At 37.2% G+C, this 24,974-nt stretch overlaps 1 protein-coding gene across 14 annotated transcripts in view; it reads left to right on the forward strand.

The window, feature by feature from the left end:
* DCUN1D4 (defective in cullin neddylation 1 domain containing 4) overlaps positions 1 to 24,974 on the forward strand; it is a 48,467-nt gene that overhangs the window by 21,712 nt on the left and 1,781 nt on the right. For 13 of the 14 annotated variants that reach the window (XM_054823110.1, XM_054823112.1, XM_054823114.1 and 10 more), the window contains 7 exons: positions 6,234 to 6,325; positions 8,646 to 8,716; positions 10,279 to 10,370; positions 11,208 to 11,316; positions 15,061 to 15,165; positions 15,627 to 15,729; positions 15,840 to 20,127. In XM_054823110.1, the coding sequence (XP_054679085.1) occupies positions 6,234 to 6,325; positions 8,646 to 8,716; positions 10,279 to 10,370; positions 11,208 to 11,316; positions 15,061 to 15,165; positions 15,627 to 15,729; positions 15,840 to 15,895 (628 nt within the window). In that variant the 3' untranslated portion in view covers positions 15,896 to 20,127. Of the gene's footprint in view, positions 1 to 6,233; positions 6,326 to 8,645; positions 8,717 to 10,278; positions 10,371 to 11,207; positions 11,317 to 15,060; positions 15,166 to 15,626; positions 15,730 to 15,839; positions 20,128 to 24,974 lie in introns of those variants that run through there. The other variant, XR_008576769.1, reaches the window with a different exon arrangement.

Consider the following 24,974-nt stretch of genomic DNA (forward strand, 5'->3'; position numbering starts at 1 on the left):
TCTGTGTTAAGTGTCTTAGGAAGGGTAGAGCCAGTTTCATGTAAAGATACTTGCTGAGTAAGAATATAGTCCTCACTGTATAATTATCTAATGCTGTGTATCTGTTACACAGTCTCTAGCCAAATAGTGGCTTTTTCCTTAGGGAAAAATGAGCTGTATAACATCATACCTTCTCTTCTTTCTGATAGTATAATTTAAAAAATAATTCTACTCCCTATTCCAGAATCATGCCAAGGGCAAAAATCTTACAGTAATGGATATTTGGAACCTTAGAAGGATGAAAACTAGGAATATTTATCTGCTTCCCTGGAAGTTATGTTTTCAAGCAATTAGATCTAGAGTCTAATTGATCCTGGATGTGTGTATGGACCACATAAGGGCCTATTAACATGAAAAATAGATTTTCTTTATTGAGTAATAAGCTCCATACTCTATAGTAGCAAAACTTAAGTTTTGAAAACACAGTCAACATGCTGTTGTTATCATGGGAAAATAAAATAGGAGTATACTAACCTTGGAAGTTTTCAAATCCTTCCGTGTTGAGAGTTTTTTTGGTTCCCTTGTTGTTTAGTAACTGGTTTGGTCCTGCTCCATGCAGACAGCCTGTGTTAGCAACTGTCATAGGTGCCTAGACCTTATTCCTTGAAGTAGAGATTAAGTACGCACATAATTTTCCCTGTTTCTACGCCTTTTCAGTGAGCTTGACTTAATAGTTCTCAAGAAATTTAAACAGGACATGTGACTCAGCATGTATGCTGTTATACATACTGCTCCTTAAGTACGCCTGATGAAGGTCAAAACATTAATTTAAAAGTTTAGAGATGATTGCAATTCTTTAAATAGGGAGAGATAAGACATACTGATTCATAAAACTTACCAGTCAAGTCAATTTGTCCTTAGGGTTGCTTTAGACAGTCTTTGTCATACCTTGCAAATCGTAAAACATGTCTCTTCCCCTCCCCTTATTTCCGCTACATTATTTATGAAACTATTGCTAAAATCATTATTGTGAATGAATAGGTAAGGCTTTATAAAAATACTTTGATTGTGCTGCACTGATGAGAATTCTCAGTGAAAATTTTAAATTAATTAATTATAATTAATGGAAGTAGTACGAGGCATCTTCAATCAAAAGTTTGCATCTTTCAAAATATAAATAATCTGAAAGCTGTTAGTTACTCAGTTGGAAGCTCATACAAAATGAGGTAGGGGTTTTGAGTAAGTTCTGGCTGCATAGAAACAAAGTTGCTGTTGGTATATTTCTTAATGTACTCATTCAGTAAACACTGACCATCTGAAATGAGCAGGCTGCAAATCTTCATGAGGGGTTAACTTTTCACTTACCATAATCAACCATACTTTTTTTTTTTCTTGAATGAGCTGCTACCAGCTTCTGCAATCAAGAGAATGTTTTGTGTGACCTAAGCTCCATGCTTTCACTGATCTCAGTTTGAATATTGTGGAGCCATAGAGCCCAGAGTTGCTGCTGTGGTCGGTGGAGCTCTCACAAATTTCAGTGTAGTTGAAGCATGCTCAGAGCAGGAGTGGATACCCAGCTTTGAAGACTGCAGTTGATTGAAGAGAATTACTGTCACTTTGTTCTTTTTGCTGGCAGTGATCATGTACTCTTAGAATGACTTGCTTAGTCACCCCATAATAGCTGGATGGAATTTTCATGCTTTTGCTTTCCCACCAAATCAGTTATGAATGGAGGAAAATAATCTGTGAAAGATATGGGTGATCATGTGTTTAAAGAAACATGAAAGGCCTAGACAGTTTTTTTAATTAGTTTGTTTACATCTACCTATAGCACTTCCAATTACAAACTGTGTTGTCTTATCTTTATTGTAGGGATATTACAATTCCCTAGCTCATAAGAGTGTTTCAAAGATAAGTTTAAAAATTGATGTTATGAGTCAGCTATTAGGTCATGATGGATATGCAAGCATATATGAGAAAATACCTTCATTTAAATGCAGTTAAGTAGTTGATACGACTTATAAAATTTAGGCAGGTTATCTCATGTTGCTTTTCCCCTGCCTTGTCTCACATTTGTTCTTCTCTCTAGTTGGTAAAGGGGCTGTTAGAAAGAGATAATAAAAAAAGGTAAATGCTCCTTAAGGGGATATTAGTTATAATATAAAGAAGCATTTTTTGAAGTTTACCGTCACTGTCATGACACTGACAGTGTCATGCTAAACTAAGAAAAACTTATTTTTTCAAGTGAAGATTTTTCTGAGTCATTGTACCTGCATGTGTGTCTCATCTGAGAGACAAATATATAGTCTTTGTCCATAGGTAATTTTTTACTTCCTTGCTGTTCCTGATGGGCAGCATGTCAGGGTTCAGAAATAGAAAGGTTAATTCTAAATGCAAAGGTTTGGAGTTTGCCGTTGTCCAGTAGTGATGCGTATAGCAAACCCTCTGTGAAAAGTTCTGCACGCACCTTTCTAGCTCTGATGATGGAGAAAACACTCTTTAGCAATCCTGTGCCAGTGGTACCAAATTCTGGTACCAAAAGTACCAGGTATACTCATCGGCCCTTCCTTTATGGAAAGTGTCTGTGGGGTTTTTACTGGTTTCACCACCACCACCAGTTTTTTTTTTTTTCTCCTCCAGACTCTGAGCAGGATGTTCTTTCACTTCTGGTGTATGACTGCAGGTTTCTCTTACGGACCATCAATGCATAAGCTAATTACAAAACTGTAACACGGTCAGCATAATGGTTGTGCATCTATTTGAAGGTACTGGTCATCTTGAGGAAGCCGTGAGCCATGGAGGACCTTGTGTTTGAGACTCGTATCTGTTCAGTAGATGTTCGGTGCCTCCAAAGTATTCCAGATATCTACCCTGTGCACTCTGGCAGTTTGTATTTGTCTACGTAGCCAGAGACATTGTCCTTAGCATGAAGACAAAGCACACCATCTTGCAGTATGTACAGAGAATTTCCAAAGATAGGAGGAATATTCAAAGATACAAAATGGTTGCCAGACTTCGCTGGCAGTTTGTATTTTTCTTCTCTGCACATATGATACTTGAGACAATCCAGTCTGTATTCAGGGTAGTTCAGAAAACACAGTCTTTGGAATCACCTTTACCCTGTGCTGCCAGGTTGGGTTTGCTGTGATAATTGAACTGAGTTGTCGTAGGCTGTAATCTCAGATACTTGTCGTCTTGCTTGTATCACCCAGCTCATCTCGCCTCACCAAGCACTTGAGGGATTAGGAGTCTCTTGCTAATAGAACTAGCTGGTTTGGCTAGACTGGGGGGAGAAACTCATCTAGTGTTTCGATTAAGCAGGGAGAGTACAGGCTTCATCTTTATGCATGAGAGATCACTAGTACCACGACTGCATTGGTGCTACTTGTTTCTGTCATTCCTTTTCAAGTGGTCCTTGTCTTACAGAGTATGTGATCTGCTATTAGTTCCTCTAGGTTGAGAGAAAGGCATCTGGGATTCATCCAGTCATTTTTATTGCATGTTTTTATAGTTCTGGGCATGCATAGTCTGTTTTCATTACAAATGTGATATGGTGTCACCTGCACTTTTCATGAAGGTCTGGCTAATTAGCTTGTAGGAGAGACTAGGATAGCTCAAGATTATATCCTTTCTGATTTTATTTTCTGAATTTATGAAGTAATTTCTCTTACTGGCACAGGTTGGAAGATCTGTAATCAGTTCTGGTTTCTCAAAAATCAATCTCCAGTGGTCAGATATTGAGCTTTTTGAACAATGATAGGTTTGATGCCAGAGCATTTTGCTTGGAGTTATTTGGCCGTATGTTGGGCACATGGACTTACTAATGAATATTGTTGTTTCCTACAGTTTCTAAACAATGACCTTAGCCTTAAGCAGAGCAAATGACTTTCAGTCCCATATTAGTCCTATAAAAACTTACTATGTGTAGAGGCAGTGAATGTATGAAAAGGGCTTTTTTTTTTTTCTTCTGTTCTTGTTCACCATTCCTCTTACACATGCTGCTGTCGTTGATGTCTTGGTTCAGGCTACAGTATTGAGCTCTGCCACTTGCAGATGCAGGAATTCTTTTTCTGAAATAGCTGCATGACCTGGAGCTCTGTGAATAAATTTGTTTCTTGAGGGTTCCTTCCCAAATCCACTGTTCACATACTGACAGCTAATGTGTTGATGAGTTATGTGAACAAGCAGGGTGAGGCACTTGGTTATCATCCCTTCATAAGAAAAAACATTGAGTCTTGAGAGGAATGTCTGTCTTTGGGAACCACATTTAGCTTTGCGTGTCTTAGGTCCCAGCAGTGCTCTTTCAGGCTTCTTGAATAAATAGAATAGAATAAAGATGTTGACTAGCTCCTGCTACAATCAATTTTTAACTTGGTATTCCAGTTGGTGTTTGTCACGTTTGTTTGCTACAAGAAAGGGGATACTGAATAATTAGGCTTCTGCCAAAGTGGCAGAATGCCTCCTTTCTTTGTCTCAAGACATTTTTTTTATTCCTTTGAATTCAGAACAGCCTAAAAAATATCGGATAGGTCTTTTGTAATCACAGTTCATTTTGCAAATATGAGAATGTTAAGTTATCAGACCTGTTTTTAAAACAAAGATAAAATTGTTTCAACTGACTTATACTTTCTGGCTTAGTTGTTTACTTCCTGGGCAGTGCTGTCAGCCTGTTCCTTTGCAATTGCAGTAAAGCTTATAGAAAGTAGGTAATTCAAATAGAAAAAAATGTTTTCAAAATGAAAATGAAAAAAAAAAAACCAAACCCTACAAATTGTGGGTATATGAATATATGTGTTTCTGAGGTGTGTATGGCTGGCATTTTTCTGCAGTGTTTCAGTTTGTTGCAGTTCAGTGTGTTTCAGTACAGTGTTAATTTTTCTTTCCATCTTGAAATTTCTTAAGACCCTCATTTGTATTTGTCTTCCAATTAGCAATTTATCATTTTGTTCTGACTAGTAGTATTTTCCTAATGGTTAGTTGCTTCAAAGGAACTATGGCAGTAAGTTAGGTGGAGGATAGTAGAATCAGTGTACTCTAAGCTCATAAGCATAGACATCTTTTACGTGTCTTTCTAGAAGGACAAAATGGTGATGAAATCAACTCCAAATTAATTTCATCAGGTTGTTTCAGAATTCTCCTTGAAGCAATTATCAATTTTGTTGTCCTTCCCCAGCAGGGTTTGACACTGTAAGAGGAAGGACTGGATGCTTGGAACACATACAGAGCTGTTCTTGGCTACCTCCTCGAGACTAAGCCATTTGTTGCTCCACTCTTTTCAGCCTTTATGAGCCCAAGCTACTGCAGAGTGATGGAAATGGATCAGAGAGTGCATATGCAGAAGCAACTACTTGAGCTGCTGAGTCTCTTCCCTCTAACAGGCACAAGTGATATTGTCTCTGTTTCAGAAAAGTCTAAACAGGGTGGAGTAACTCATCAACTTTTGCTATGTCTTCCATGGTTTAGGTGATTCAGATGCTAAATTCAGGAGACTGGTACTTCAGTGTTGTTTTCTGAATGTAGTTAAAATTCCTTATGCTTCTAGGTGAAGGAGAGCATTACCTTGCCGGTCATCTCTGGGAGAGGGAGTGCTATGGAACTATCTTTTCAGATAACTGTTTATGCCGTGATGAATAGGTTCCTTGAGTTATTGTCAGTGAGCACATGTAACTTGTTCTCTGTGGTTCTTTTGTGTTACCAACTTACTAGCTTTAGAATAATGTAAATGTGCATCATGTCTGTTTTGGCCTTTATGCCTTTTATAGGATTTTTTTGAGGAGGCAACAATAGTATGTGCAGTTCTCCTTAGTTAATAATTCAAAGTGCACGAAGTGTGCGTGTGCCTACAGGTAGGATGTGTTGACTGTGACATGGAATTACTCTGGGTGTAGACCCACAGCCAAGTTGCAGCCCATCAGTTGATTGTGGTAACTAACGGTGTGCACAAGTCTTACTTGAACTTACACAAAGCAGTTTGGGGTTGAATTTGAACTAGTCTATATTTGTCATAAGGAACGTTTATGTATATAGGTAACGATTATGAATCAGTTGGAGTGTGACAGACTGAGCAAACACAGTATTTAGGTTCGGTGTTTCTTACTCTGTTAAGCAGTGCCCCAAATGTCTGGATGTGAGGACAGAATGTTGGATAAACTGGTTCATGAAAGGACAAATGTTGCTGCTTACAGTGGCTGTTGACTAAAAGATTACTTTTATAAATTGAGAATTAACTACTTGTTTCTCTTTCTTTTTTTAAGTATGTATAGAAAATATGATTCAACTAGAATAAAAGCAGAGGAAGAAGTCTTTTCAAGTAAGAGATGCTTAGAATGGTTCTATGAATACGCAGGTAAGGGTGAAATGCAAATTTCCTCCTAATAACAATTTAATCTACAACGCAATATAAAAATTGCATTGACTGAGCTTTTCCAAGACTGAACATAGAGGCTTTTTTGTAAAAGTCTTAAAGAAGCTTTTCTTACGTTCTGTATAGCGTGAAGTTGAAGAGTTCAAAGGGCAATTTTGTCTTTGTCTCTATTATATAAAAAGAATAGAGAGGGTATGTAACTTAAAATATTTTGGAACATGTATACTTTACTATTCAAAAGTAAAAGTATAGTTAAAGCTGTACTTCCGTCCAAAATGTTGTTACCTCTCTGGCTTTAGAAGTTCTGTCATCTGTCATGGTAGTGCTGAATAGTACAGGATTATGCTTCAGGAGAAGTGTGTCTTTAATTAAAAAAAAAAAAGGTAGGGGAGGTTATGACATTGGTTTTGTCCTCCACGGGCTGCAGGTGGAATCTCTACACCCCCTCATCCTTCCTCCATGGGCTGCAGGGGACAGCCTGCTTCACCATGGCCTTCACCACGGGCTGCAGGGGGATCTCTGCTCTGGTGTCTGGAGCGCCTCCTCCCCCTCCTTCCTCACTGACCTTGGTGTCTGCAGAGTTTCTCACATCTTCTCGCTCCTCTCTCCGGTTGCAAAAGCTTTTTTTAACTCTTTTGTTTTCCTTCTTAAATATGTTATCACAGAGGTGCTGATTGGCTTGGCCCTGGCGGATCCATCTTGGAGCCGGCTGGCATTGGCTCTATCAGACACAGGGGAAGCTTCTAGCAACTTCTCACAGAAGCCACCCCTGTAGCCCCCCCGCTACCAAAACCTTGCCACACAAAACCCAACACAAATACTTTGAGACCTCACTTGTCTGCAGCAATCTGCGAGAGGAGATTCAGACAAATTCAAACCAAATCTAACCTGTTAGATTCTCTGCGTTTCTGAGCAGCTTGATTTATTTTTTTCACTCTAGCAACAGGGATAACTCATTTTTGCCAAGACTTTCATGGCAAGAAGGGGTGAAAGGAAGGCTGTATATGAAAGAAGTTTTGGGTTTCCATTGGATGCGTACACCAAGATAAACCAGACAAAAGCAGAGAGTATGATTCTGTTTACAGTATTGAGTAACATTCTAAAAAATTAATTTTCAAAGAATAATCTCATGTGTTCTTGCTTCATAAGTCTTCTTTATATAGGCAGACAGTTGACACTGCATTTGTGGGGTTTTTTTCCCTAGTGTGTCTTTACAGAATGCGTCTTTTTAAAGACTGTTGTGTACACTCAGAGAACTGTGAGATGTCATGAGAAGATGGCAAAAGATATAATTAAACCTTGTTATTTCTAGAATACTAGGTCACCTAATAATAAAACATAGAATGATCTTCCCTTTGTAAAACCTATTTTTCTTGCAGAGGTGATCTTTATATTGGATGAAAGTAGGCATTTCAGCCTCTAATTAGATTTTTTTCTCAAATGAGCTCTTTTAAACATGAGTAAAATAATTCTAACAAGTCCAAATACTTTATTTAAACAAAAATAGAATTGCACAGTACAATTCTTAATGCCTATATAACTTTTTTCAATAGAGTATTGTAAAAGTTACAAATATCTTGATTTAACAGCATTTTTTGATAGTAGTTGTTTCTAATAGCATCTGTCTTTTGAATCTTTTTTTCCTTTTAAGTCAGCAAAAAAATAACTGTAATTAGTTTCTTCCTTCCCCCTGCAGTTACTAAAATTCAAATAATGTGTGGCTGTGGTACAGCAATATGAATAAACAGGAATATGAGATTTTTATTCTAGGCTCTTTTTTGCAAATGGCATTATATAAAGATAGTATATGACACAATAAGGAATGAGATTCTGGGAATGATAATGTCTTGTATTTTGTAGAGCTATGCATCGTGCTTTTATGTGATGTGATCTTAGGATAACAGTAGAGATTCAAGCCAAGATATGAGTTTCACTAACCATTGTCAACTCATTTAACCATAGTGATATTTACATGGGTGTTCTGCTAGACTTAAGTGCATTCTTAAAGATCTTACTAATTTACTCTTCCAAGATTCTCTCAGTAAATGGGTAGAATAAAAGATGCTGTCAGGAGTGAAAAGTTGTTTTACAGTTTTTCTGTCTCTGTTTCCAAAGGTGAGATAAAAGATTTAAGTGTATCCAAGTCTGATAGTATATGTGGAAATATTTATTGCATGTCAAAACAAACAAAAAACCCCCTGTATGGAAATTCAGGTTGTACTGCATGATTGCGTTTCTCTTGTGCTGTAAAGGTCAGACTGTTTTAATTTTCAGAGATAAGTAAAATGCATTTTGTTTGCAGGCACTGATGACATTGTAGGGCCAGAAGGTATGGAGAAATTTTGTGAAGACATTGGAGTTGAACCAGAAAATGTAAGTTCAAGGTCCATTGAAAAGATGCCTAATCTGTTATGATGTACATGAACCAGTCTCATACCTCTTACTTTTCCATCAAGAGTTAAGAAATTCTTGAGAATTTTTAAAAAAATTAAAGAAATATAAACTAAGGAGATTTACATACACATTCGGAAAGAGCTTGCCTTTATTTTAACTTCCAAACTGTTAACTTGTAAAAACTCAGTTTGTCTTTGCTGCCACCCCTTCTCTTTCACTATCCCACCCTGCCAAAAAAATTAAAAAAAAAAAAAAAAAGGTTGATGGTTGTCTCCTCTGAAACAATGCAACAACCCTGGAGATTTAATATAGCAACTACAAAGTAATGTTTTCTTTGGGTTTTCTAGGAGAGAAAGGGATTCCAAATATTGTGAGCAATATTAGTGCTCCCATTATGCCATTTCAAAACACAAGTAAGGATTATATATGATTAGATATAGGTATTTTAGATGTATATATATATAATTAAATAAAATTTAAAAAGGAATAGTTGTGTCTTTTACAGGCTTTTTCCCAGGGCCTCCTTCATGCTCTTTAAATGTATATGCAAGTCCCATCTTTTGCAGGATTCCTAAAGCATCGTCTCTGACTAAGTAAAATAAGAATTGTGGTTTTGAAAGATTTACTTATTATTTGCTAATTTTGGAATTTATTACTATACTAACCCCTTGAGATTGATGCAGACATTTGGGTAATACAAGTAGGTATTCTAATTTTTGCATTAAAAACCATGCAGAGCTGCACTAACATTAGCTAGTTAATGGCCGAGTTGCAAATTTAAATGACTTGATTATTTTTTTTTTCTAGTCTGCAGGGTCAGTTGTCCTGCAAGTTTTTTGCATGTATATATCAAAAGTGATTTCTTAAGTTCCTGTATAAGATAGTAATCTTATGGTATCTATCTAAATCCTTTATTGCTTCAGTCTTCTGTGTGTGATATGGAAAGGACTGTGTTTCCTTTTGGGCAAAATGGAAGTATTTATGTATCGGCCTCTGTTTTGATGTATTTTAATGTTAGTTGACCTAGCTTTACTTAACATCTGTTTGGATTACACTGCATGTTCAGATCTGCAAAATTAGGTAGGCTGATGGTATGCTGGAGTAGCTGGATTCAGGTGGGATCATGGTTAGCTTTAGAAAAATTGGTTTTCACAGAGCTCATGGATTGCAACTGATGTTCATCTAAATGAGAGTTTAACAATGTCAAATGTAACTTGTTGTCAGATTGGTACTTGTATTTGTTTTGGGAAACGTTTTCTGTAGCTTTTGCACCAACTCATCTTCGTCATAGCACTGCTCACTAGACGACTGTGCATGCTCCCTTGAAGTATGGTGGCTACTGGTAACTTGGGTGGATGTTCACACTGTATCTTTGCATTGTTATCTTCTCTTTGGCTTTCAGGTTTTTTAATGTTGAAAATAGTATAGCATTTATATGAGTAAAGCATTTGTAGCCTACTAAACAGTAGTTATTTGAAAAATGTGTGGATCTGTTTTAATTCTTTTCAGTCTCTTTTTTTTTTTTTCCCTCTTTAAAACAGGTAGTTATGCTTGTACTAGCATGGAAGTTGGATGCACAAAACATGGGCTACTTTACATTACAAGAATGGTTAAAAGGAATGACATCACTACAGTAAGTGACAGTTACAATAAACCCAGTTTTTTAGAAAAACACACATTGATGTTTTGACTCGTAACACCTAAAGCAGAGAGATGTACTGTGGAGTAGAAGCCATACTTTTTTGATCCTATTTATGGTGATATGGTCACTTAGAGATGACTTGAAACCTCACAGCTGCATGTTTAAATACAGTTGGGTTAAAATGTCTGCAGTCTCAAGAAAACAGAAATGTTCTGTCCCCAAGGACATCTGTCTCTGTCACTGTCTGTTAGATATTGGTATGTTGTTAGAGCACATGTGGTTTGAAATGCTAAATAATACAAACCCTTGCTGTGACTCTGTATTGTCATGTTCTCAGAGTTGCTTTCTCCAGTTGAGAGCTTATCTTCATGGCATAACTAACATAAATGTAGTTGAATAATCACGTGTTTTACAGAGAATTGTAGAAAGAACTGTCTTTTGACTTACCTTGCAGAACAGAATCACTAAAACTGTGTAGGGAGTTCTATAGTTTCAGCAAAACTGTAGAAGTATTGTTTCACTGCTGTGGTTTCCTGGTTGGTTGCCATGTGGAGACAAGCTCTTTAGTTTAATCTGTTGGAGAGTGCACTTTCTACAAAGCCAAACAAATTTTTGTCAGAGTACCAGTGTAAAACTTGGCTATCTAAATCCGTTTCACACTGTGGATTTAATCAAGGCATCTTATGCAGACAAACTCATAAACATGCCTTTGTGCAGAGTGATGTATTTTGAAGAGAGTGATGGGGATACGTTAGAGATTCTTTTCTAAAACATCAGACATCTGTATAAGAATGCAGACTCTAAATTCATTTTGTGCTCTTCTTGTAGATGTGATACTACAGAAAAATTGAGAAATTCTCTGGATTACTTGAGATCTTTATTAAATGAGCCTACAAATTTTAAACTTATTTATAGATATGCATTTGACTTTGCACGGGTAAGTACTGTGGAAGACCAGCATCTGAAATTAAAACTTTACTTTCATAAGTAATAATTGAAAGACTGTACACTTCTAAGTATGTTTCTCGTAAGATACCACTCAAGATTGCTTCTCACAAATGGAACTGTTCAAGTTCTAAAAAAGTATATGCAAAATGCCAGAACTGGAAAAGTGTATACAATGCTCGATGTTCAGTGGTTTAGTGTTTTGACATGTTTTGTCACCTCTCTGCTTCAAGCTATTGTGTGACTTCAAGGAAATAATTTAGTCCCCATTCTGTTGCATATTGGAGCTTTGCCACTTACTTCCACTGGCTTTATAAGTACCCTGTTTGAATTTTGTGAGCATAAACATATTTAAAACAGGAAGGCACTTCAGGCATTTCTGCAGGTCGTAAACATAACTAACATAATGATAAAAACAAGATGTGATATAATGTAAATACTGGTTCAGAAGACTGTTGGGAAGGTCATTAATGATGTTCTCAGTATTTATTAAACAATATCCTGATATCAGTCTTCCTACCGTAAAATAGGTATTGATGAAATTGTACCTGGTATTGGAACCCATAATATGCATAAGACTATTCCTACTTAAAGGGAGCAATAAAAGAACTTTAATTTTCTGAATTACATTTTTTACATGGAATTTGGATATCCATCTTGCTAATGTGATGGAATGTACAGAAGATTTAACATGAAAATTATCACAGGCACAACTGAACCTCTGGTTTCAGTGCAGGAGAACCAAAAAAAGAAAATTTGCAGCAAAAAAAGTAACATGAGAAGAATAATAAGAAATTGAACTGATAGCAATTTTGATAGTTAAGTCTGTCAGAAGTAAGTCAGATTTGTGGTACATCAGTGCTTTCTGCACATTAGCATGCAGAGATTCAGGGTAGTTCACTTTTCACCACGGAAACCTACAGCTGAATATGACAGAATGCGTGGTACTATGAGAGGAAAAATAGCCATATCAACATCTTTGTTCCTCCTTTGCCATGTGAAGATTTATTCTGCCAGTTTTGCTCAATGTAAAATGCAAAGGCTAGAAATAACTAGTGTTGCAAAAGAAGTTCAAGATACTGATGAAATATTTGGAATATATTAAAAAATGTTTTACTAGTAGCAAATCTGCACTAGCTGATGGCCTGTCAAAAGTAAGTAAAGAAAATTAAGAGGAGGATAGTGGGTGGAGTTTTTTTCAAGAGGTACCAAATTGCAGAATTTAAACATTTAAACAGATGCTGTGACATCATTTGTGGCAAAAACCTCCAGATTGTAAAACTGGAAGTCAAAGGCATATCAACAGGGGAATTGTCCGAACAATATTAGATTAATAGAATTATTGAACTTTTAATACTGTGGAGCCAGGGGAAGTCTGTAGGAGAATGGCATCCAGTAAGAATAGAAATGAATGCTGACAAAGGCTGTTATGTTTATCTAGACACAGCAGATGAATCTGTACATAATTTTTATCAGAATAATTGAAGTGATTGATAGAAAAAAGCTGATGGGAGCAGTTTTGGGTTTTGATTCAGAAGATTGTGTAATTTCCATCCTAAGGGTAATCATTTTGAGGAAGTGCTCCATAGCAAAAAAACCACTTGTCTGAACTTCTTAAGATTTAAGAGAGGATTTTTGAAAGCGTCTGTTGTGATTTGGTATTTAGAGTCAGTTTGTCAATAAAAATAGGTATCATCAAGGCTTTACGCAGCATGCACGATTTAAGTCAGCATGGATTTGAGGAAAATAATTTAAAACACCATATGTTGGTATTAAGCACAAATACATGCCTTGCTGCCTGTTTGCCATTGTCATTGCCAAGTTTGAGAACATACAGATGCATGTATTTCATGTCTTAAATAGGTCTTTTATCTGAAACATTGCGGGGGGGGGGGATCTCAGAAAGACTGTCTTATCATCAACGTAAAGCAAATACTGAAATTTATCAGAGTTCGTCAATATATTCTTTCCACTGTATCCAAGAAAGAATGTAAGTATCTGGAACGTATGTTAAGAATGAAATTGGAGCATCTGTCATGGCAGATGTGCCATTAGGCAGTTGGAGGTGGGTTTAAAGGGCTAATCTGAACAATTTGTTCTGAACAGTAGTCAGAGAGGGGAGAATGTAGAAACTTAACGATGTAAGGCATGTAAAAACAGCATGGCCAAAGTAAAGGCAACAGAGCCTGATTTCATTAACACTTGAGTGTGTGGGAGGAATTCAGAGTATGAACAAAAGGAAAATAAAATGTATTCTCGTTAATTGAAAAGCATTGTTCGTCCTGGAATTTGCTTTTTGCCTCTAGAACAGATTGAGTGAAGTCCCTCTCATATTTGGTGACCAGAATGTAAGACAGCTGTTGATGTTTTCAGAGTTGCTGGCCTCCCCACTTTCCTTCCAAAACAAATCTACATTAAATTCTGTCTGCACAATTTTCAAATTGAGGTGTATTTTGTATGAAATGGGTTTCAAGAAGAGAGGATAACCTTGTGGCTAAAGCATTCAGTTGTTGGCTGAGAACTGGGATCTCTCTCTACCGCATCCTTCCTACATGACAGAAGACAAATCAGTTATGTTTTGAGCTTGTTTTTTTAATAAAGATGTGTATTCTGTAATACATAGAACTGCACTTTTACAGGTGCGGCATAGGGTTCAGTCCCCTTTGTCTTGGGTGGCTGTCTCGCACTGTTCTATTAGGCACTCCCTGTATCCTATATCCCTGACTTTTCTTAATTTAGACTTTGCAGTCTGCAGTCATGAGTACATATAGAGACATCAAGGTCTACAGTAGCCAATATAGAATGGTTTTTTTGTGATTTCATTAATTTCTGAATTTGTAGCTTAATGCTATAACTAAGACATAAAAGGGTGGGGTTTTACATCCCATCTCTCACCAAAATTTGTTTAATTTCAAGACAACAACTGTAGTTGGATAAACTACTGAAAATAACAAAATGGAATCTTACATGTACACGTGTTACTTTTGAGATGTGCAGTAGTTATGATATCAAATGTATTAACTTTCCCACTGATTAGGTATAATGAATCCGCTAGGTACAGATGACGCTTCTTTTTCTTAGCAAAAACAAAATCATCCCCTAAGCCTATATATATAAAACTGCTACAGTGAACGAAAACTGGGACAGTTCTGAGCGGGGGTCTCCATGTGCTAGTATATTATGTTCCCTCTGCTCATTTGATAATTAATTTAATCTGAATTTCATGTAATCAGTAGAACAACAGAACAAAGAACCTCCTTGGCTCACTCTTGCATAGTCAGTGTTACTTGATAGCTACTTAACTATCTACTGACGGTTTGTGCAGTTGTAATAATACCGCAGGAAATACGTGCAGCGATACTATTTTAAGAGACATATGGCTATGCAGAGACATATGTGCAAACATGGGTATGGATCTAATGGCTATTGCTTTCTACAAAGGTCTGAAGTCACAAACAGGAGCGTATGCCTCATCCGCAATAACCGTGACAGTTTTTTGAGAAAGTCGATAGAAAGCAGCATCTCCGTATAGCAAGCGATTAGCCACAAGGAAGGAAATTTTACTAGGAAGTTGTGTTTTAGTAAAAAACACTGTTAGATACTGCTATTTATTTTTGATTTGTTAAATTATTTTATGTATGGGTGAGGTGTAGTACAGGGAGTTGGGGAAGTGAAAAACCCTGAAATCATACTCTTTTTTTTTTTTTTCCTTTTTGACCTTTTCCTTTTTATGCAGGAAAAGGACCAGCGCAGCCTAGACATCAATACTGCCAAGTGTATGTTGGGCCTCCTTTTAGGAAAAACATGGTCCCTTTTTCCAGTATTTCACCAGTTTCTAGAGGTATGAAGTTTGAAACAGAATTACATTTTTTTGATGTGTTTTCTCTGATACTTTAACAAGAGGTAGAATGAACAGCTAAGATTTTTTTTTGTTCTGATTTAGAATATACTAACCCCCAAAGCAGCACTTGTAACTGGTTATCTTTCCTTTCTTCCTTTTCCCCAAATTCCTATGCTGTTAAGGTTTATTTAATGCAGGACAAAGTATAGAATGTCTTTGATTTGCTTTTGGACTTTCATTTTATTGCTGTATGTTCATTCACTAAAAGATGTCTTAATCAGAAACATGAGTTGTTCAACACTGGTTTGATTGCGTAGTGGTTTCTTTAATCCTGTTTAGTTTTAGATGGCATACAGATTAAAATAATAATTTATCATAAAGTTTAAATTTTCTGTGAGAAAATCTGAATTTGAGGGAGTTGAAAATATATTTCATTAACTTCTGTTTCTTGCCTTAAGCAGCAATCAAAATATAAAGTTATCAATAAGGACCAATGGTGTAACGTGCTTGAATTCAGCAGAACAATTAACCTTGACCTCAGTAATTATGATGAAGATGGAGCCTGTAAGTACTACCATATGTTGGTGTTCTAAAAGAATTTATTTCTCTGAGCTTAATCATTCAGTGTCCTTTTACAAAATTTTGTAAAATACAGTTATTTGATCTCTCTACAGGGCCAGTGTTGTTGGATGAGTTTGTGGAATGGTATAAAGGAAAACAGATGACATAGGAGTTTAACTATGCACAGCCACTCAAGAGTCACTGTTACCACAGTTATGTCAACCATTAGCCATAAACTGCTATTTGTATCAAAGTGCATGCTGCTTTTCTTGCACTGCATCCCTTTTGCAGGGAACTTTTGATGTTTGCTATTTAACAAGCTAGCTATGCTTGCTGTGTAGCATTGTTCTCTTTGAAGGCTGCTTTGCATTTTGTATTTACACTACGAATTGGTGAACTTGCCAGCGTCTTCACTGTGATTATGTGTATATTGCTGTCTAAATTTTGTATATGTGTATAAAAAAAAAGCTTCACCTAGGGATTATTTCTGCAGAAATGTATTGTAAAAATAATTTTGTGGCATATTTCTAGTCATCACTTACATGTTTGTTGAAACTTTAGTTATTTTGTTTTTCTTTTGGTCTCAAATGTAGCATTTCAGAAAATGAAATGAACAGACTGCTTGGACATAGTTATGTGAAGAACTATTGTCAATTTTAATGTTACTATTTGAGATGCCAATTTCTGAGGGGAGAAGACATGCTGTGACTTTCTTCACCGGAATTCGCCAGACCTGACCTATTGCTTAATAGGAATGAAACATTGGTGTCTTAAAAAAAATATATATATACATATAAATATTAAAACACTGTAATAGTTGTACATGCCACAGATGATTTCCATTTGAAGAAAAAAAGTACTGACTTTTTAATGTTAAAACTGCAGTAGTCATTACAGGTACAAATGAACAAATTAAAGTACCTTTTAAAAATGGGTTTTAGACTTTTGTAAATTGCCTTTGGCATACTCCTTTTAATTATTGGTGTACCAAGAGTGTTTGGTCTATGTTGCGATCTAGCGAAATTGAAAGTTCTAGCTAAAATTAGTGGTTTGGGGAATAAAGTCTGCTCACCGCTAGCACACAGATAATACAGATCTGGGGTTTTTGGGGTTTTTTTGTTTGTAACATTAGTCTTCCCCAGGGTCTCTAACTTTGTGTTTCTAAGTAATTAAAAATATGCTATCAAATAGTCAAAACATTACTTTTTCTTTCATGCTGGGGATCAGAATTTCCTAGCAGAATGTCCATTGCAGGCAATGGGCATGTTAAACACCAGCATTAAATGACAGTACTTTTTAGTAGGGACCACTGCCTATGTCACTCATTTCTTTATCTGTAAAGGACAGTTCTAGTGATTATTTTGGGGAAATTGAGTGAATGCAATGATGTTTAAGTTCTGTACTTTTGTCATGTTGTCTTTGCCTTACCCTTCCTTATTAAGTAATGTTAGTGTTGATTTTTATAAATTAGGTCCTTGAAGTATCCGGTGCTATTCAACTTTGATCCCTAAGGATTTATTAAAATGTTCCATATTGATTCACGGAGCATTTAACTGGGGCCAGTGGATGTTTTGGAATGAAGAATAATGTTACTTTTCTGTAGAAATATTTTACAAGGTATTGGCAGTTTTGATATTTCTCTACAATGCAATCCAGGGGGAGGGGGGGGAAGCATTTTACGTTGAATGTGAAATTTTTAGCTGTATTGAAGGTCCTATTCTGCCATCACTGAAGTCAGGAACAACTCTCATTAACTTGACTACTTTCAGGATTAGGCCTAGTTTAGCAAAACCACATAAGTTTGCTGTCCTGGACCAGGAGGTTGTGTTGCTACAGGTGGTCAATTTGTGTTCAAATCTATTTGTTATTGTTGGTTTTTCTTTGTCAAGCTCGGCTGCCAAAGACAAAAATTATTTGTGTGTGTTTGTGTGTATTTGTATATACATAAATATACAATATGTATGCATATACAAAACCTAGAATTTCATGATGCTGAGAAGAAAATGCTACCTTTCCCTGTGAAATAGTCATGTTCAGATTTCCATGACACTAAATAGCACTCTTTAAAGTTAATAGTGGTAAAACATACATAGTCATTGCTTTTTCATGTACTAATACACGTAACCTTAATTCCATGTTTGATGCCAGTTTGCACAAGAAATTAATTCAGTGGAGTGTGGTATTTAATGTTTACAATAAGCCTCTTACTAAATCACACACGTTTTATTAATGTGTATATTACCATAATATAACCGTAAGGAAATACCAGTGGAGCTGCTGGTTTAGTTCTTAAAAGAATGAACTTAGAAGCAATATCACTTTTAACATTAGGCTAAATCGTGGTTGCTAAGATTTTAAGTGGAATACTGCAATTGTTCTTCAATGTTAGGCTAATTACTGACTCTGGAAAACTGTTTAGCACAAATTGGCATGAATACTGTAACAAATACAAGGTTTGCATAAAAGGTTTTGTATGTCACAAATAATTTGGCTTCCAATAATGGAAGCAAGAGCCAAAGACTTTTAATCTACTACTGTTATAGGTATAACTTTCATGTAACAGGGTCAACAGAAATCTGTTCAGCTCAACCAGGTGCTTTTTATCCAAGTTTTGCTAATGTTTAGCAGAATACAAATTTATTTAAAAGCAGAGAAAACAGAGGAAAAGAAACCTCAGAAAGTCCTTGTGCTGTGTAAGTAAACTTTTCATTTATTCTTTGGGTAAAAGTAATCAGGAAAGGAAGAATTTGTTTGGAAATTAATGAGATGCTGCAAATTTTTTTTTTCACTTGCAAGCAGGATTATTCTGTAGTCTTCAACTGGTTTATAAACATGCATCTTCATAAATAAACCACAAATTCAATTACAGCTAGTAGACAGCTTTACTGACATTTATAGAGAACAAATGGACTAAAACGGACCCGTATGGCTTGATAAGCTTCCCTGTGTTATCCATCCTTCTGTTTTTGCTATATATGCTGATAAGCAGAGGATCTTAACATTGCTAGCTCTTGTATTTTAGAGAAATTCCCTCTCAGTTTTAAATAATTGTGGAAGCTTAATTATGCTACTCAACTTACCTTGTAGTTAGTACAAGTTTGGTGTTTGCTTTTTTGCTTGTTATGCCATCATATAGTAGATGTAGGGTTGGGTTTTTTTCCTTTTGAAAAGTAATATACAGAATATGTTGACTTCTTGGACAAGAAACTAAGAGGTTGTTCTGGCTGAAGTGTCACAGGTCTTATACTAATCTTTCTGGTGCACTATTACTGTCCTTATAGCAGAAACTTGATGATCTATGTGCAATTCATGCTTGGTATTTGGGAGATGTGAAGTGGAAAGCCAGTTAGCGAAAGGAAGACAGCATTCAGAGACTACAGCAGTGGAGAGTCTTAAATTGATAGGTGACAAACATTTGGAGCTCGTTATTAGAATAGCTGTAGAGATAGTAGTAACAGAAACATTCCACAAATTAATTACACAGCAAAATAATTTTAAGTTTTAAAAATTCTTAATGTAATTCTGTGTTACTGTTGCTTTTTCACTTTTTTCAAAGGAAAGCAAACTGAAGAGGATGGAATTTATTGGAATCCTTTACGTACTTGAGTTTTCAGTTAGAGCCTGTTCAAGGTTGTAGTTAAGCTACAGTAAATACTTGGGTCTCCTTTGTGTAGCCTTTTCTAACATTTGTAGAGAACTGAAGGCTTCTCCCATTTTACCACAAATACATGCATTTTATTTCCTCAGAAATATGTTCACACAATCAAAATTAGTTATAGCTCAGTGCTACTTGGTTAATGTTCCCAAGTTACCTTTTTGGAGGGCAAGAAATGGACTTCAGTTGTATTAAGGCTTTCCCAGATTTCTGTTGACCCTTGGTCACAAGTCTAACAAATTGTTTAATATGCTCGGAATTCATATAGACAGCTTTAAAGGTTAGCTTGTGCCCTGGTTTTAATTATAACTGCTAAAATACCTCTTTCTAGGCCTTATATTTTGTCCTTTCATATTGCTGTAAAAGCGTATAGAATCCATCCACCAACTAAATAGTTTGTTGTCTGTAATTGAGACCAAAACTTGGCTTGGTATTTTTTTGTTTGTTTTTATTTTTTAAATTTTTTCCCCTCTGTGTGCGCGTGTGTAGATGTGTTGCCACAAAATAGTACCTACTGACACTGCTGTTGCAGGAACAGCAGTTAACCTGTAACTGTGAATGCTTTATGTCTTAGTTATTTGGATATTACATACATAAGGTGTGCTAAACTCCTGTGACTCACGACCTGACGAAAATACTGTTACGCCACCTAACATGAGTTTATCCGGTTGATTTTTAGGTCTTTTGCTGGTGTCGATGTAAAATGGCATCCCACAAATAAACAGTATTTGTGTTGGTTTCAGCAACTGACTTCAGATTTTTCTGTGGTTCATACTTCAGAAATTCTCATATCTGAACATGCATCACGTCAGCTGGCAACCTTTATCATTTATCAGCAGAGAACTTGTATGTACAATCTTGTCCTTATTTCTAATACTACGGCAAATCAGTATTTAAAAATTTGTTGGAAACAGGTATGTTTCAAATGGGGCGTGTGGGTGTAAAACAATATTGTAATACAAAAGTTTTCAACAGAGTCAATCTGAGCTGGAATGTCTCTTAAGACAAAATTTTACAAGCAGCATGATCATTACCTGCTCATCGTGACACAGGCTTTTGACCCATGAGGTCCTAATAGAAAAGCTGTTGATGTGTGGGCTGGATGAGCAGACAGTGAGGTAGACCGAAAACTGGCTGACTGCTGACCAGGACCCTCTGGGCCCAGCCAGTGCAAAGTCTAGTTGGAGGCCAGTGGCTAGCAGTGTACTGCACGGTCAGTGCTGGGTCCAGTCCTGTTCAACATGTTCAGTAATGACCTGCATTATGGGGCAGAGTGTACCCTCGGCAAGTTTCTTAATGACACAAAACTGCAAAGCATGGTTGATATACCAAAAGGCTGTGCTGCCATCCAGAGGGACCTCCATAGCCTGGAGAAGTGGGCTGACAGGAACCTCCTGAACTTCAACAAGGAGAAGTGCAAAGTCCTGCACCTGGGGAGGAACAACCCCAGGACCTGGGGGGTCCTGGTGGACACCAAGTTGAAGATGAACCAGCAATGTGCCCTTGCCACAAAGAAGGCAAATGGAATCTTGGGCTGTGTTAGAAAAATGTATTGCCAGTAGGTCGAGGGAGGTGATCCTTCCCATCTGCTCAGCACTGGTGAGGCCACAGCTGGAGCACTGTGTCCTCTTCTGGGCTCTTCAGTACCAGAGACACCCCAACATACTGGAGAGAGCCCAGCAAAGGGCCACAAAGATGATGAAGGGACTGGAGCTTCTCTTGTATGAAGAAAGACTGAGAGAGCTGGGACTGTTCAGCCTGGAGAAGGGAAGTTGCTGGAGGGGGATCTTAACTAACGTGTATAAATGCTTGAAGGGAGGGTGTGAAGAAGACAGAGCCAGGCTCTTTTGAGCGGTGCCCAGTGACAGGACCAGAGGCAATGGGCACAAACTGAAACACTGGAGGCTCCATTTGAACATTAGGAGACACTTCCTGACTATGAGGGTGACCGAGCACTGGCACAGGTTGCCCAGGGAGGTTGTGGAGTCTCCATCCTTGGAGAATACTCAAAAGCTGTCTGGACATGGCCTGGGCAACTGGGTCTGGGTGGTTCTGCTTGAGCAGGGGGGGTTGGACCAGATGACCTCCAGAGGTCCCCTCCAACCTCAACCCTTCTGTGATTCTGGATATCTAAAAGCATATGCTAAAGAAAATTCTCTAAGTTACCCAAATGCAATGCTGGAAGAGACCACCAGTCGAGTGGTATTTAAATGGGGTGATATTTTGATTTGAGGGTCTGTTCATGACCTTAAACACTTGTGCATTTTCTTACCTTTTAGAAGAGTTTTTCAATTGACTTGTAATGAGCTGTTGCGTTGATCTTTTTAAAGCAAAAGTGATAGCGTCTAAGCAAAGCAGTAGAAAAACCGCTAGCAATAAGACATGAAAATTACAGCCTAAATGTCCCTAATACATCCACAAATTTAGTTTTTAAAGGAGCCATTAGTTAATTTTCATACTTTGTATTGCTTGCAGAGTAACAAATCTGGTTTTGAACAGGAAACAGACTTAAAACTTGGCAAAGAGAATAAAGAACACATGCAAGACAGATTCCACAAGATTTTTTTTAATATTTTGCACTATTTGAGCTATCAGTCCTAAGGCTCTTGACTTAAAATATTTGAAGTTGAATGTATTTATGTTACAATTAGAATATTGTAACGTGGAGCCCATTCTGGAGAAGCAGTTCTTTGTGATGTTCATGTTGGTGATGAAGTCTGGGGTTGCCTTCACCAGTTCTCAGAATGTAGCCTGCTGCTGGTATTTATCAGAGGAGGTGAGTCTCAGCCTTCTGTACCACAAAAACCTTGATATTAACATCCAAATAATAGTTTCTGATGTTAATTATATGTAGGTTAAATGTGAATGTCTTCTCTTTATATTCAAGGGGTTTTTTCCAGCCCAGTTATCAGCGTACTCTGGAGAGACTGAAATGCTTTGTACCTACAGCAAACAACTTGATAATTATCAAAGTATCATAAATATGTGATTGAAAATGAGAGCTTTGTTTCATTCTGATAACTGTATCTGAAGTTCTTGATCTACTCTTAAGACCTGGGTATTTTTTCCTGTACTGAGACACTGTATGAAGCACAGTATGTCCTGTCGACCCCTGAGCTCAGCATGCCGATGCCCTTGGAGCAGGGTGCGCCCAGACTATTGCCAACATCCTCTTGGCTGCGTCCTCGTGCTTCTTTTACAAATTCATACAGCATACACTCAGCCACCTGCTCAGCCTGTTCTGTGACTCAGTCTGTTTACCCACTATCAACTGTGACAGTGATAACGTAAGTCGCACCTGAATGTGAGTTTTGCTACCTGAAGCTACTGGTGAAGCCAAAGAAGTTTTAGCATCCCTGGAGCAGCTGCAGTTACACATCTCTGCAACTGTAACATCTGTGCAGGGGGGAAAAAAGAAGGTGGTGTCTGTATAATACACATTTATACCCCTATAACTGCAACTGGTTTTGTACTAGTATGGGTATTCTAGAAAATTCTCAGTGATCAAACCAGCTCAACTAGTGAAGTTTTCAGTGCAAACAAGATATAGTGGATTGATACCAGCTGAAATGTAAAGAAAAGTGAGTGGATAAAATCTCAGGAGGAGTTGGTGAGTGGGGCACTGTGTAGCTATTGTGTACAGAAGGGCATGGAGAAATAGGATAGATGGAGAGGAGCAGAGTATGAAGAGTACTGCTTGGAAGCCACAGAAAATAGAAAAGGTTCTGTATTTCAGAGCAGTAGCTAAAGAAGTGAGGAATTAATATGAAAGAGAAGCAGCTGAGTGTTTGGGTTTGAATGAACAAGTGCTAATAAGAGTGTCTGGAGCGATCAGTAGCAATGGAAAGGTGCAAGATTAGGCAGAAATCTGAAGGTAAGTTTGAGACAGAACAGCAGTATTCTGACAGTGGAACGAAATACTTTGTCTCATGTTAAAAATCCTTTGATGAAGGAGCAAACCTATTTTCTCTGAGAACTGCAGATAACCTTGCTCTGTAACGCTACAGCCATAGAGGGAGGCTTCAAAAACTCAACAGTTTCTTCCAAGGAGCATGCTGTCTGCATCCCCCCTGCAGCATTCACACTGGCAGGAAAAAGATGAGAAAATAATTCTCTGATATGTATTTTGAAAGCCTGCTGAATGGTAGCAGAAGCAAATGATAAAACATTGGGGTGTGAGACATCTACGGAGCTACTCATACACATTGGTTTTGCCATGATCCATGAAATTGGCTTGCTTATGTGGCTGGATTTCTTGTTAGCAGCTGGTGCAGGCAAAAGGCTATCTTGGAGAGGTCTGTCAGCACAGTGTTGGAAGACTCATACATGCCATAAAGACCAAGTCTGCATTTTTTTTTTTAATTTATTCCATTTTTAAAGTTGCTTTGGCCACAGTTAACTTTTGTGTACAATGAGCTTTACTGAAAGCTGATTATGGGTGCTGAAAAAAGTGGTGGTGATGAGGAAATACTGTTATGTTTTCTGCTCCTAGGGGTTATGTAGCTGTTCCTATGATGAATCAGTCTGAAACTTCTACACAGTTCTTTACTTTTAGACAGCCTCTAAAAACACAGTTGTGTTTTGTCACACGCTGTTCTCTGAAAACAGCAGCCTTAAATTCAGTAGAAGCCAAGGCGTTACATGAGTATTGAGACTATGTGGGGATTAGGAGAGAAAAATTGCAGTAGAACAGGGTATAACATTGACATACCTATAATCAAGGAATGAGTTGTATTGGGAAAAATATTTTATTTTAGAGTAACTATTTTTAACATTTCTGGGAATGCTGTGATTTTTTGCAGATTTGAGTCTTTTGTAATTTAGTTCTTGTCTGTTCAGACTGCATGAACAATTCTCGACAGTTATCTGTGTAAAACTGTCCTTTTTGTTTGAAGAACAAAATCAGGCCCCTAAACTCCTGAATAATTTGATGACAAATTATCAATTTCTTCAGAAGATGATTTCATCCTTGGTTCCAAAGTTAAGGACTCCTACTGAAAGAATGAAGCCAGTACCTGCTCTTAAAAAAAAAAAAAAAAAAAAAGCAAACCCAACTTAGTTATTGGTTTAGGTATCACCAAGTACTGGAGCAAAAGAACAGAAATTTTCTGAGAACCAGTTGGAAAGGAAGATCTGTGTGAATGACAGCAGATTCATTGCTTGTAATTGAATTACAGATGTTATTAAGTGCCGTTATTTGCAAATACCAGAGTGAGCTAAATCAAATCCATGCAACGCCCACCTGAAACTGCTGTATAACCTATTCTGAGTTATGTTGGAGATCTGAGAAAATCAGCCAGGGGGAAAAAACTAAACCAAACCAAAGCACTAGGAGAGCTAAGCCTGGGTGACTGTTGGCCTAGTAAATGTGTAACTGATAATTGTAGTGTTAGATGTGTCAATTATTTACAAGGACCTTGAGGGGCTAAAGAAAATATTGTTCAAGAGATGAAATAGTATTGGTGCTGGTTTCCTTGATCAATTGCTTTTACTTGCTGCTTAGGTTTTTTTGCAAAACTTTTGTTTTAGTTCCAAGTATGCGAAGCTAACAAAAATTATTAGCTTTTGTCAGCATCTCTTTCTTCTTTCCTAG

The sequence above is a fragment of the Grus americana genome, chromosome 4, assembly GCF_028858705.1.
Source record: "Grus americana isolate bGruAme1 chromosome 4, bGruAme1.mat, whole genome shotgun sequence".
NCBI classification, from domain to species: Eukaryota; Metazoa; Chordata; class Aves; order Gruiformes; family Gruidae; genus Grus; species Grus americana.